Genomic DNA, 14,412 nt, shown 5'->3' on the forward strand with positions numbered 1-14,412 from the left:
TCCTTAGTTTGATATTTGTAGCCTAAGAACTAATTTTTTTACCCTGTGTATGTGAGTGTGTGCGTGTGAGTGTGTGTGTGGGGGGGATGAAAGCTGATTTTTTTGGAATATGATCTTTCTTTGCACCACGGGCAGGGAATCAACCCAGGGAATCAGTCTTGGCAGCTAGTGTTTTTATTCTGGCCCAAGAACTTCGATCTGTACAAGATAACTGTACTTGAGTAAAGGTTGGACTGCATTTCTGGTACAAGTCATGTTCACCAAGACAGAAACTAGGTTTGGGATGTTGAGAAATAAATGGAAATTTAGGTAGAAATTTAATTTAAAACAAGAGTAACAGGAACTAGGAAATGGGGACTCAACATGCAAATGAGGTAAGAGCTGTTTTCTTTGAAGAAACAAAAGTCTGGCTGAGGATATGGGTCAACAGTAAAATGCTTGCACACAAGCTACAGGTGTGAGGACAGGAGCTTGGATCCCCAGGATACAAGTACATGCCAAGTAGGCAAGGGAGCACACGCACTGCAGCACTAGGAGGGTGGAAAGGAACCCTGGTGCAAACTTGCTAACTAGACTAGCTTTATCTGCCAGCTTTGGATTCAAGTGTAAGAGCTTTCAGCTCAATGAATAAGGTGGAAAGCCATAGAGGAAGATTCTAGATGTCAGTTTCTGGTCTCCACATGTACCCATGTGCACGTACACACACACACACACACACACACACACACACACACACACACACACACACACACACACCATACACACAGATGTGGGGGGGGTGGGGAGAAAGAAACCAAAACTATTCTTGTTTTATTTCAAAGGATATGGGACAAGAAGAAAGCTAAACAAATACATTTTCAAGGACCAATGGTACAGAAAGAAAACATTAAATGACAGATTGTGGTGGTTTGAATAGATGAATGTGTTGGAGTGCTTGGCCTATAGGGAATAGTGGCACACACTTGTAATCCCAGCATTAGGGAGGGAAAGACAGGAAGATCCCTGGGGTTTGTTAAGTGTGTGTGTTTGTATTGGTGTGCTCTCCCATGAATATTGATGCAGAGATCCATGTTCAATGTAGGGTGTTTCCCTGGGTACCATTAAAGTTTTGTTTACAAATGTTATGGTTGGATGTGAAACGTTACCTACAAGCTCGTGTGCTTGACCACTCAGTGCTGGGACGCTGGCACTGTTTTGGGAGGCTGTGGAACTTTTGGAAAGTCGGACCTAGCTAGTTCAGGTAGACTACTAGAGAAAGGCCTTGAGGGTTCTTTTTTTGTTTGTTTGTTTGTTTGGTTTTTTGAGATAGGGTTTCTTTGTGTAGCTTTGGTGCCTGTCCTGGAACTCACTTTGTAGACCAGGCTGGCCTTGAACTCATAGATATCCACCTGCCTACCTCTGCCTCCTGAATGTTGGGATTAAAGGTGTGCCTAGCGCCCCGTCTGCGTATGACTGAAATCACAAAGCAGAAGAAATTCTTCTCCCCTAAGTTATTTTTGTCAGATATTTTGTCACAGGCATGAGAAAAGTCACACACAAACACAAGTGGCCCAAGTAACCATCAGCTAACCTTTCCCATTGAAAAGGGTTTCTCAACCCTTCCAATGCTGCAACCTTTAATACAGTTCCTCATGTTGCTGTGACTCCCAACCATAAAATTATTTCCATTGCTACTTCATGACTGTAATTTTGCAACTTTTATGAATCATAATGTAAATATCTGATATGCGACCCTTGTGAAAGGGTCATTCAATCCCCAAAGGAGTCAAAACCTACAGGCTGAGAATCACTGCTATAGAGAATTTTTGGCATTTACACTTGTGCAGAGTGGACTCAGATTATTTTGTATGCATATTAGGTGACAGAATTAATTCGACAAGTGTGTATTAACCACAGTAGATAACCAACCTCCAACAAAATGTCAGAGTGAGCTTTCCTACAGACTCTGTATGTAAATGACTGCTGCTGGCCCTGACTAGCTCTGGCTTTGTAAAACTGCAAAGTCAGGTGGAACTAGTGCTAATACTTCCCTAACCTTAGGCATATTTCAGGAGATCCCTGAGTCTGCCTTGCCGTTACTCAAATCCATTGAAAATTTAAGAGCCCCTCGAATACACCCGTTCCCCTCCTGGAATTTCCTGGTGCATTAATGCAACAAGAGATACCTTAAGAGGTGTGAAGGCAGAAGAGTGAGGCAGGGTAGCCACGCAGCTTACTTGGTCCATGCCTGACAGCGACTACATTTCAAACAAAGAGAAGAAACAGAAGGCAGCGTTTGAGTTAGCAAATGCCAGGCAGGCAAAGCTAAGCAGTAAAATTAGCAGAGGAAAGGTCATCAACAAACTTTTAAATTGTTTACTAAGATACTAATAGGGCTGACAAGAGTTGGGGAAAACTGCATCATGTAACATTTATATAGCAGAATGTTTCTATGTATATAATTCAGAATACTCTCATGACCTCAGACCACAGTAATCTAGAATTAAGAAGCATTCTAGTTTTATAGCTGCTAATAATCACAGAAAAAAAAAGACAAGCAAATGTTTCAGAACTCATGTTTCCCATACATACATACATCTTGTAATAAAAAAGAGGTATTTCTTTTTTTTTTTTTTTTTTTTGCTTTTTCGAGACAGGGTTTCTCTGTGTCTTTGGAGGGTATTTCTTAATAAAATTTCATGCTGGGCAGTGGTGGTGCACACCTTTAATCCCAGCACTCAAGAGGCAGAGACAGGCAGATCTCTGTGAGTTCAAGGCCAGCCTGGTCTACAGAGCAAGTTCCAGGTCAGGTGCCAAAGTAATATTGTCTTGAAAAAAGAAAACAAAAAAGAAAAATTATTTCGCATGGAAATAAAACTTAAGACACCTATGATTTTAGCAAAATCACTTTGAAACTAAATATGTGTCTACTATTGTTCTGTGAAAAGGAAATAATACAGCCCAGAGAATTCATTTTTAATGAAGCATTTTTGATTTATTTTTAATAAATAAAAGTACTTTTCAATATTAACCCAAGTTATTCTGGGAAAGAGCCAGAACATGAGGCTCTGCTTCATGCTGTGCAGACGACCCCACACTTCATCTTCGCATCTGTGAAGCTCTAAATGGCCAGCACCACGGAGGGCAAAGTGTAGTCTGACTTTCACTTGGCTCTACCTTTTAAAAAGTCTTCGTGTGCACGAAGTGTAAACTTTACATGTGTGTGGGGTATGGGTGCACCAGTGCCATGATGCACGTGTGGGACAGAGGACAACCTGAGGTTCGCCCTCTTTTTGGAGACAGGGTCTCTCTGTCACAAGTTGCTGCATAGTGAACGGGGTGACGGTCTTTGTGTGCACTCACTCTCAGGGCAGGAGCACAGGGTACAAGTGCACTACTGAATCCCGCCTTGCGTGGCTTCCAGGGCCTCAAACTTGGGTCCTCACACTTGCATAGCAAGTGCTTTACTCATGAATGTCACGTAGGCTAGGCTAGCTGGTTGGCAGACCCCAGGGACACTGGACATGGCCCCAGTACTAGTATTACAAGTGTGCACCTGTAATAATACCTGGCTTTTAAAGTGGGTGCTGAATAAAACACAGGTCTTTATGCATGCAAGGCAAGTATTTTATCCACTGAGAAATCTTTTCATGATCACAGTGCCTCCCCAACTCTCTATATGATTTATGGGTGTTTTGCCTTAAAGTATGTATTCTACCATATGCACCATGTGTGTCTGATGGTTGTTGGAGGTCAGAGGAGGGCATGGTATCCCTTGAACTGAAGTCACACACAGTTGTGAACCACCATGTGGGTGCCGGGAACTGGAATCTGAGTTATCTGTAAGAGCAACAAGTGCTCTTAACTGCTGAACTATCTCTCTGGTCCCAGAAAAGAAGCCATTTCAAAGATGGGAAGCTTAAGCAGATCTCTAATGAATGAGTAAGGATCAATCAAGGAGTATAGGTAGAGAGAAGAGCAGTACATGCAGAGAGAGAGAGAGAGAGAGAGAGAGAGAGAGAGAGAGAGAGAGAGAGAGAATAGCATTACAAAGATCTGAGGACAAGGCTTTTTCACATTTGACAAACAAACAAAACAAAACAAAACAAAAAGGAGTCCGGGCTTTGGTGGCGTACGCCTTTGATCCCATCCCAGCACTCGGGAGGGAGAGGCAGGTGGATCTCTGTGAGTTCAAGACCAGTCTGGTCTACAAGAGCTAGTTCCAGGACAGGCTCCAAAGCTACAGAGAAACCCTGTCTCGAAAAAAAAAAAAAAGGAGGTGGAGGAGGAGGACAAGGACGAGGAGGAGGAGGAGGAGAAGGAGGAGGAGGAGGAGGAAGAGGAGGAGGAGGAGGAGAAGGAGGAGGAGGAGGAGGAGAAGAAGAAGAAGAAGAAGAAGAAGAAGAAGAAGAAGAAGAAGAAGAAGAAGAAGAAGAAGAAGAAGAAGAAGAAGAAGAAGAAGAAGAAAAGATTTAGAGTGAGCCCAGAGTTAAGGATGGAGACAGAGTAGCCAGAACACATGAAGCTTCATTTCATTCAAGCTATATTTTAAAATGTAGATTTTAAGAGCAGTATGAAATGAACCCTCTGAAGAACAGTTCTGAGAAGATCAGATTTAAAATATGACTCTTACTTTTTTCTTCTCTCTCTCTCTCTCTCTCTCTCTCTCTCTCTCTCTCTCTCTCTCTCTCTCTCTGAGATAGAGTAGATGACCTTGAACGCCTAATTCTTTGTACAATGTTGGCTCGATACTGTTTATCATACAAAGAATGTGAACTTTGCTTTTACTTTTTTATTTGGGTAGTTCTGAGGGCCTTGCCACATAGTCCAGCATGCCCTGAACTAGGTGTGCAGTCCAGGATGGCCTTGAACTTGAAGCAAACCTCTTGCCTGTGATCAGCCTCCTAAGCTCTGGAAATCCAGGAGGACGTAACAACACCCAAAGTGTTTGTTTACAAGGCCGTCTAATTCAGGAAATCAGGCCTGGACACCAGCAGCCTAAATGCAAGGTTTTGTGTTTTGTCAATAGCTAAACACTATTTCAGATTTCACACTAAGGACACTTACTATTACTGTTTTTCCAAATTCTACTTTTTCTTTGACAGAAACATATGGACACTCAGACTTTTATCGCTTACTCTGTATGCTATTAGATCTCATCTTCAGTTCCCTGCCAGGCCAGTTTTAGCACGGAGGCAAGTCAGCATGGGTATTTACTGTAGGCCGTAGATTAGATTCCAACCCAGTTCTGGATTTAGCAGCTCGCGACCTTGGACAAGCCACACCTGGGTAGGTAAGGCATCCTCTGTCTCACTACACCAGATTGCTGTGAGAACTGAGTGAAATAACTGGCATCAGAGACCCTGACTATTTCCTATAGAAACTGTTTCCATTCCTCGTGGCAGCTCATTTCTGCTAGTACTCTAGAGGCTGTCATCTTGGCCACTTTTAAGACTGCCCAGTTAATATCTACTGCATCCATCTTAACAGAAATGAAGACTGCAGAATACAAAGAGACATGAACAAGTTATACTGTAAGGACCTTTACACTAGAGCCTGAATCTGAACAGAATACAAAGAGACATGAACAACAAGTTATACTGTAAGGACTTTTACACTAGAGCCTGAATCTGCACAGCACACACAATGACAGTTTCTAGCACTTAAGCTAGGAGTTGCTACGAACAGGAAATCTTTTCTACAAAATAAAAAAAAAACTATAAAAATAAAAGCATAAAACATGATGGAAAAAGCAGTTTTATCAGTGGTTAGAATTCTCTTTCAAGACTGACACAAAGAACTTGAAATAAAGCCTTCATGTTATACCCACTTTAGGGGATGAAGCAACAGGCAATAAAGTACAACTGTATCAAAACCGTTAATAGACAGTACTCCAGAATTAATGTTTTCCTGAGTTACAAATGAGCACGGAAGAATAATCTTCACATAAGTATTTATACTTCAAGCTTGTAAATAAAGCTTTGTCCCCACTTCTGCAACCAGTGGGGTATTCCAGCGCCAGTGTGCATGTGGAACACTGCTTGGATTTCCAAGGGGGGAAGGATGTTTTGTAAAAATGAAAACAACAAAACAAATGCGGATAAAATAGGTTGTCATATATAATTAGTGTCATGGAGGGCGGGACTCCATTTAACACACGGGGGTGACTCACGAACTAAATCAGTGATTAACAAGATGCCCTCAAAATCAGAAAAGGCATTTACAAAACTAACTCTGACACTATGTCTCATCACATATGAAGCCAGCAGGGTTCTCAATGTAAATGCTTTCCCTTGGGAATCCCCGAAAGCCTGGCCAGATCACAAAGTTAACGGAAAGAGGTAGTTCTGGTTGTTTATAAGGCATTTAGTGACAGCGCCCATCATGTTTTATGGTATTTACATCAACTCAAAGTGAAAGCATAACAGCTGGAAATAACACGAACTCCACTTGCACATTCTCTTACCACTAACAGGGCACTATCATCTGTGTGCTGAGACCTTCGGGATGGGAGGGGACACTGGGAAGGGGAAGAAAATGAAGCAATGTCAAAAACAAATATGTACACAAGTGACACATTTCACATATACATACACAGGAAGACACGTTTCCAAAGATGCTGACACAGGACCACATGCATCACCTGTAGTTCATGCACCAGCAGTCAGTAGGTTGACTCTGAGTACTGACTTCATCCTAGAGACCTCACACAACCTCAAATGAGACCTTACTGTCTACACACCTTCTAAAGTTCAGGCAGGCGGTGACTCTGCTCACAGAAGCCAACAATGAGGTACTCATGCAGCTACAGCATAAAGACTCTGCGGTCATTTTGTAAACCAATGACAAATCAGAAGTAAACCTAAGAGTCATGGTTTCTGCTCTAGGCAACTTTTCATTGCCTCTCTCAGACAAGTGAGGAAATGTCAGCTGGTGTCCTGGCACAAAACACTTGGGAAATGGGGACAGCAGGAGCAGGAATTCAAGGGTCATCACCTTACATAATGAGTATGAGTACATGGCTGGGCTACATGGGACATCATCTCAAACAAGAAAAAGAAAAAAGACAACTGGAAATACACGGGTGACCCCTTAAGGTCTCACACCACATTCAAAATGTTCAGGCAGGAGCAAATCCGAACAGTTACTAAGAACTGTGCTTTCAACCACGTGCTCTAAAAAGCTCCACATTAGGTTTTTACATGTATTTATTTAGGAGTGTGTTTGTGTCCCATGTGCATATGCCACAGCACACGCGTGGAGGTCAGAGGACAATCTGTGGGAGTCAGCTGCCATCTTCTGTCCTGTGGGTTCTGGGAATTAAATTCAGATTGGTCATCAGGTTTGGTAGAAAGAGTCCGACTTGCTGAGCCATCCTGTCCCCTTACATTAAGTTTTCAAATACTGTACTTCACAAAGTCAAATAGAGCAATAATCATAAATTAAAAATATAGGAGGTAAAAATAAGGGAAACTGGCCAACACAAAAGTCAACTATATTAAAACAGCACTCATATAAAATCTTCACTTTAGCAGACCAAAATAGGCACAAAAATTTAAAGTTAAGCAATTAATTGTAAGTATTTATTTGCAATGAAACTGTGGGCTGATCTGAAACTAACATATATGAATTATAACAAGGAAATAAGCACTGAACCAAAATGCTATGGTCTCTCTGGTTGAGCCCAAAATCATTCACCTGCAAAGAGGGAGGGAGGGATGGACTCTCTAGATTGTTTTATATCCAGCCCTAATCTATATATTCTCATAGCCTTCTTCTTTATCCTGTGCCCTATTTTCCTTCATATGTAAAATTTTGCGGTGGAGGAAAAAGATAATTTTGGGAAGAAGGTTGATTTGAGATGGGGGTTTCTCTATATAGCTCAGGCTAGCCTGGAATTCACTATGTAGTCTAGGGTAGGCTTGAACTCTTTATCTTTAGCCTCTGCCTTCCAGATGATGGAATTATGGGCACGTGTCACTACATCAGCCCAAAAAAAACATTTTTTTGATCATTTAAACTGAAAACATGATAATTGCATATCAAGCATTTCATTTCCATTGCAAAAATAAGAAATTCCAAGGAAAATAATTATATGGTCTTACCTCACCATCTCCAGGAGGCTGCTGTTTCTGTGGACTTTGTGATGCTTTCTGCTATAGCCCAAAAAGTGGAAGCTAGTTAGAATCTCAACATTGGAACTTATACATTCCATTTAATTAAATGGACCACATCAATTTTGTAGGCAGAGGCTGCGTGTTTGCTTCCCGACCACCCAGACCAGAAATAATCACATAGAAACTATATTAATTAAAACACTGCTAGGCCTAGTGCTTATGCATATTTTTAGCTAGTGCTTACATCTTAAATGAACCCATTTCTATTATTTTATATTTTACCATGAGGCTTGTGGTTTACCGGTACCGGCACCCAGGCATCTTTCTCCTCTGGTAGCTCCATGGCATCTCCCTAACTCTGCCTTCTTTCCTCCTCTATCTGCTTAAAATTCCCTCCTTACTCTAGTCTGCTAAGCCACCAGCCAAAACAGCTTTAGTCATTAACCAATAAAAGCAACACATATACAGAAGGACCTCCCACACTACAATTTATTTCTTGTATTTACTAGTTAAGGAGATTTGCTCCTGTCTTAAAACATTTTAAATAAAAAACAGCAATAAACTACACTATCATGCTTTTATAAGTATGAATAGAAAAAATTAAAAACCTACACAGACATATTCAGAGTATCACATGAATACTCTCTCATGTGCTTTACATATTTCTTTCTAAATTTGTCTTCCAATGATTCCATTGTTCAATACCCACTGATTTAGAAATTTCTCATATGTGTAGCATGAATTCTAATTGGTCTTAATAATAAAATCCCAGAGTCAGATTAGGTGTTAATGCTGAAGATCAGAGCAGCAGAGCAGCCAGCCACTAGAGTTCTTATCTCGTCAATGCTCAGACTGAAAGGACAATCCTGTGTCTACGAATCCTCAGACTGCCTCTGAGCTCCTTTCTGCGCCCAGCCATCACTCCTGTCTCCACATCCCTAGTGCTGGGATTAAAGGCATGTGATCCCAAGTGCTGGGATCACCTTTGTGTGAGTTCTGTTTCTCTTTTAGACAGATTCAATCTTGTGTAGCCCCAGGTAGCTTTGAGCTCACAGATATCCATCTGCCTCTGTCTCCCGAGTGCTGGGATTAAAGGTGTGTGCCACCACTGCTTGGCCTCTAGGGCTAACTAGTGGCTTAGCCATGCACTCTGATCTTCAAGCAAAATTTGCTAGATTACGAACAAAGTATCACCAACACATATGTTAGTTTACAAAGTACACAATTCCTGCCATGATAATATTAAAATAGTAACAGACTTATAAGTTTAATATCATACATCTGGGGGCACAGAATTGCTCAGAAAAGTACACAGTGACACATGCAGGCTCAAACTCAATTTCTTCCAATTCTCCTTGTAAACACCGCCAACCAAGCTTAGAGATTACATCTTCATTTTGTATCTGTCTAATTACTACAATTACTTTCTATTCCATTTTCTCCTTTTGTTTCTTCCCAGACTGTTCTAACATGAGAAGATGGATTTTTCAAAGGGATCTTTCTTCTCATGTTTACTCCTGCCTAAGTCCTTACAGTTTCTTTCTTCTGCTTAACAGATCAAACTTGCGGGAAATTTGTTTGATCAGTTCAACAGTATGACTATTTACTTCCTACTAGCTGTTAGGCTTCTATAGAAGGCAAGGCAAATGAGTTAACAATAGCAGCTAAGGTATATGAGTCATTATGGATTACCAAGAGACAACATAGCAGTCTGGTCAGAGGAGGGTCTTGAGAGCTGCCTGGCTTTATTAGAATCCCCTACTCTAAGCCAGGCGGTGGTGGTGCACACCTTTAATCCCAGCACTTGGGAGGCAGAGCAGGCAGATCTCTGTGAGTTCAAGGCAATTACTAGCTAAGCATGTCAGGCAAACTATTTTCTTTCATGCACTTCAATTTTCTGATCTATAAAAAGAGGACAATAATACTTCTTTATTATAAGATTAAAGAGAGAGAGAGAGAGAGAGAGAGAGAGAGAGAGAGAGAGAGAGAAAGGCGCTAGGTGTGGTGGTACACATCTTTAATCCCAGCACTTTGGAGGCAGAGGCAGGTGGATCTCTGAATTCAAGGCCAGTCTGGTCTACAGAGCAAGTTCCAGGACAGCCAGGGCTACACAGAGAAACCCTGTCTCAAAAAATAAAAACAAAATAGAAAGGAGGGGAGGAGGGAGAGGGGAACAAGGACACAGACTTTTAAGAGAAACTGCTTAAAACAATGTTTGGTATGCAAAAACCATTCAATAAATTTTCCAAGTATTGTTCCCATTGTCACCTTCACCATCTCATCAACTTACTAGCTTTTGCTGTCTTCAATCCAAATTCTAAACTAGCTGCTATTTTCCTCAAGTGCCATTAAGTCAAGTGTGTAAGTTATGGAAGTGCATTCCCAGCTCCTAAACCACTCCCATTCTCTCAAGCTGTCACGCCGCAGAGCGTTCCTAGGATAACAATCACGTCCTTCTGAGCTCAGTGCGGCTGATGTGCTCTCTAGCTTCTTCTCTGCCTTGATGTAAAACCAGGGCTTTCACCCCGAGCCTTTCCTCCCCTCTGTACTCACTGCTCCACAAGACCTGACATAATGGAGCCTTGTACTCTCTTTACCTTTACAGGCTCATCTCACGCTCCCTCAAGGCCTATCCAGTCAGTGAGGCTTTAGGAAACCTACGTTTGTTTTCTGACCACAATCAGCCTACAATGTGGGACCAGTACTTCATTTCTGTAGAGCTGCAGCTTCATCTGTGAAAACGAACACTCTCAGCTTCCCTGTTATAAAATAAACAGAGAGTCTTGACTTGTTTTAAGTCTTTACTTGGTAATAAGTCAAGCAAAGACTTATGGAAGGGGGTGATGCTTGACAAATCAGAAGAAACAGTGTGAAGTAAGAGATGATTTAAGCAAAAGAATGACAGGAGGTAAAAGAGTGTGATAAAACAGACATTTTAGCTACCTACATTCTCAGAGATAAGAAGGCACAAAAGGAGGAGAGAGACATCTCGGGCGGAGAGAAGAGAGGGGCTGGGAGGTGACAGGTTTGGTTTCAGACAGAGCAATAGGGAGGAGGACCATCACTCTCAGACTGACACAGCCGGGGTGGGAGCACATATGGGTGTGGTTCCCAGCAACCACATGGTGGCCTACAACTGTTTCACAGGGTCTGAAATCTTCTTACATCCAAGAGCCCCAGGCATACATGCAGTACACAACACACATATATACATGCAGGCAAAACACACATAAAAATAAATATAGCCGGGCGGTGGTGGCGCACGCCTTTAATCCTAGCACTCGGGAGGCAGAGGCAGGCGGATCTCTGTGAGTTCGAGAGTTCGAGACCAGCCTGGTCTACAGAGCTAGTTCCAGGAGCCACAGAGAAACCCTGTCTCGAAAAACCAAAAAATAAAAAAAAATAAAAATTAAAAAATTAAAAAAAAATATATGGAATTCATCATGTAAAACAATGAAACAAAAATGCATAGAGTACTTTCAAAAAATGATCTTGGTCTAAAATTCTAAAACACAGAAATCTTTTCTAGGCAAGAATGACTCATTCAACAAAAATCTCCAGAACTCTACAGACTCAAACCTGCTAAGTTCTGGCGAGCAAAACAGACAGTTCTTATCTTGAAGTTTGCAAATGAATGGGAGAGACATATTAAGCGAATAAAATTATAAATACTTAATATTTATTACTTAATAATTTCAAGGGTGATTTTAAATGAAAAAAAAACAAGCATAAAATCAAAATTTGTTTCCCATAGTCCTCAGACTGCACAAGAGATGCTATAAAATATCCACAGAAGAAACGGTAACAGGGTTGTCCTTACTGAGCAGGTATGGAAACAGGAAGGAAGGAAAGAATCCGAGATCACGAAAGAACGAAGCCTGGTAGCCTCCCAACAAACAGCATTAGCTACAGGAAAAATCTGGAGACAACACTGTGACATTCACACAGCACTGCCACTTTCATGATCTTTTTGTTTTGTTTTCTGAGACAAGTTTTATCTATATAACAGTCCTGGTTGTCTTAGAACTCACTCTGTAGACCAGGCTGGCCTTGAACTCACAGAGATCTGCCTGCCTCTGCCTCCTGAGTGCTGGGATTAAAGGCCTGCGCCACCACCACCTGGCCACTTTCATGATCTTTATACTATACCTGAGATGGGAGAGCCAGCAACCCCATAGTAAGGTGGTTAGGATAATGGTTTCTACTGGCCTATAACCAGTCATAACTATGGCTAAGGGAGACAGTCACTCTATCTTTAGTTGAGAATTCTTGTGAGGGAAACAACTGGCCCTTTAATTAGGGCAACAATAACCTACAGTCCTGGCAAAATGAATATATATTTACCTCTCTTAACTTCAAGAGTTATTATCTGTCAGTGATGGTAAAGCTCTTACTTTGACAAAGTCCAAGACAGCATCTCTCTGAATCTGCTTAGTCCTTATTTTCTCCTCCTCATACTGCAGGGCTGCGAGCTGTGCCTCTCTCCGAGTGCACTCGACTGACTGTTCTCTCCTCTGATGAAGCTCCAAGTCTGAATGTGAAAGCTGCAAGAGGTTGGACATGCAAGTGGGGGTAAGAGTCAACATGTCAATAACCTGTATCAATATAAAGAATGCTGCTAACTCAAGTTTTACTTTGCAGTATTAACATTTTTAAAAACTCACTGTTCTTATATGTATAAAAGTGGGAACTATCATGGACACATGCTGTATGAACTAACTGAGAAGACAAATAGTAAGATTTATAGATATCTGGCAATTAATGGCAGTTTAAGTATTTAAAAGAACACTGGGTCCCAGCACTCGGGAGGCAGAGGCAGGCGGATCTCTGTGAGTTCGAGGCCAGCCTGCTCTACAAAGGGAGCTCCAGGACAGGCTCCAAAGCTACAGAGAAACCCTGTCTCGAAAAACAAAAAAAAACAAAAAAAAAAAAAAAAAGAACACTGGGCTGGCAAGAAAGCTCAGCCAGTAAAGGTGCTTGCCATCGAAACCTATGACCTGAGCTGAATCCCAGGAACCCACGTGGTAAAAGAAACAACTCCCCAAGTTGTCCTCTTACCTCTACATGTATGCTGTATGATATGCACACATAGGCACACATGTGTGCACAAGGACACGAACACACACATACATATACAAACATATAGGACACATACGTACATAAATACATTAAATAAATATTAAATTAAAAGAACGTTATCTTAGTTTAGCAAAATCAAAACAGAAATGACAAAGATAAATCTAGTAACTAGGCCGTGTAGTGGTGGCACACACCTTTAATTCCAGCACTCGTGAGGCAGAGAGGCAGGTGGACCTCTATGAGTTTGAGGCCAGCCTGGTCTACAGAGTGAGTTCTAGTACAACCTGGACGACATGGAGAAACTCTGTCTCAAAAAAAAAAAAAAACCCAAAAAACAAAAACAAAAACAAAAAAAACAAAACCCCAAAAACAAACAGACAAAAAAACTCAAACAACAGCAACAAATCTAATATCTAAAAAACCTACCCGATTGTGGTTTGGTGGCAGTGATAACATGGAGGATGGCTCAGCTGGAACCCTGGCTCCCAAAAAGAAAAATAAGAACTCATCGACAACAAGATAAGGGACAAGAGAAATTTTCATTATTAACAAGTTTCTGCCGATCAGCAGGCAACCTGCTGAGTTAGAACTGAAAGAGTAAACATATAAGCCCCAAAATGACATTAAACCACAGCTTACCTGACGCCCCCAACTTACATACCGTCTATGCCAGCCAACAGGGTGACAGTGGCTGAGAGCACTTTTCAAACAGCACCATTTTTTTTCTGTGACACATAGAGCCATTACCCACCTTACTACCATCACTGAAACAAGAGCTGTGTGAACTGAGATCTGATGACACAGCCGTCTCATCAACAGAAACCGGGACTATATTTATAATACAGCACCTTAAGGAACCAAGTAATGACTCCTGACTTTCATTCTGAAGGAAAAGGTGCTGCTTACCAAACACAAAGACAGCACCACCCTCCTCGATTTTACAGTTTGGTGGTTATTTTCTTCCTCAGGCAGGGTAACATTTTTTCAAGGCTCTGTAAATCATGTGTGTTTCATTGACATCAGTAAGCTAGCAGGCAAACAAGAAAACTTTCTAAGCTCTTGTAATCACAACACCTAAAAAACAAAATTGTTTTTTCTTGCTAATGCTAGAGGTCAAACTCAGGGGCTCAAACTCTTTAACCTGGCACTTAGGACTACTACCTCACCTAATGTGCCTAACTTTTCTCCGGTAGGATCCTTGCTGCTTTTCTACCACAAAAAGGAAGCCACCCTCCCT

The 14,412-nt window shown here is 41.5% G+C and overlaps 1 protein-coding gene across 18 annotated transcripts in view; it reads right to left on the reverse strand.

The window, feature by feature from the left end:
• The window catches only part of Lrch3 (leucine rich repeats and calponin homology domain containing 3), a 106,904-nt gene that overhangs the window by 24,070 nt on the left and 68,422 nt on the right, over positions 1 to 14,412 (reverse strand). For 5 of the 18 annotated variants that reach the window (XR_012910031.1, XM_075966128.1, XM_075966076.1 and 2 more), the window contains exons 11-15: positions 13,602 to 13,653; positions 12,491 to 12,640; positions 8,085 to 8,135; positions 6,446 to 6,499; positions 2,166 to 2,237 (exon numbers count right to left, since the gene is read on the reverse strand). Coding sequence is in view for 16 of the 18 variants with exons in the window: in XM_075966128.1 (XP_075822243.1) it covers positions 2,166 to 2,237; positions 6,446 to 6,499; positions 8,085 to 8,135; positions 12,491 to 12,640; positions 13,602 to 13,653 (379 nt within the window). In the remaining 2 variants the exon portion in view is untranslated. The remainder of the gene's footprint in view (positions 1 to 2,165; positions 2,238 to 6,445; positions 6,500 to 8,084; positions 8,136 to 12,490; positions 12,641 to 13,601; positions 13,654 to 14,412) is intronic. The other 13 variants (XR_012910034.1, XM_075966157.1, XM_075966116.1 and 10 more) reach the window with 5 other exon arrangements.

This window comes from Microtus pennsylvanicus, chromosome 1 (assembly GCF_037038515.1).
Source record: "Microtus pennsylvanicus isolate mMicPen1 chromosome 1, mMicPen1.hap1, whole genome shotgun sequence".
NCBI classification, from domain to species: Eukaryota; Metazoa; Chordata; class Mammalia; order Rodentia; family Cricetidae; genus Microtus; species Microtus pennsylvanicus.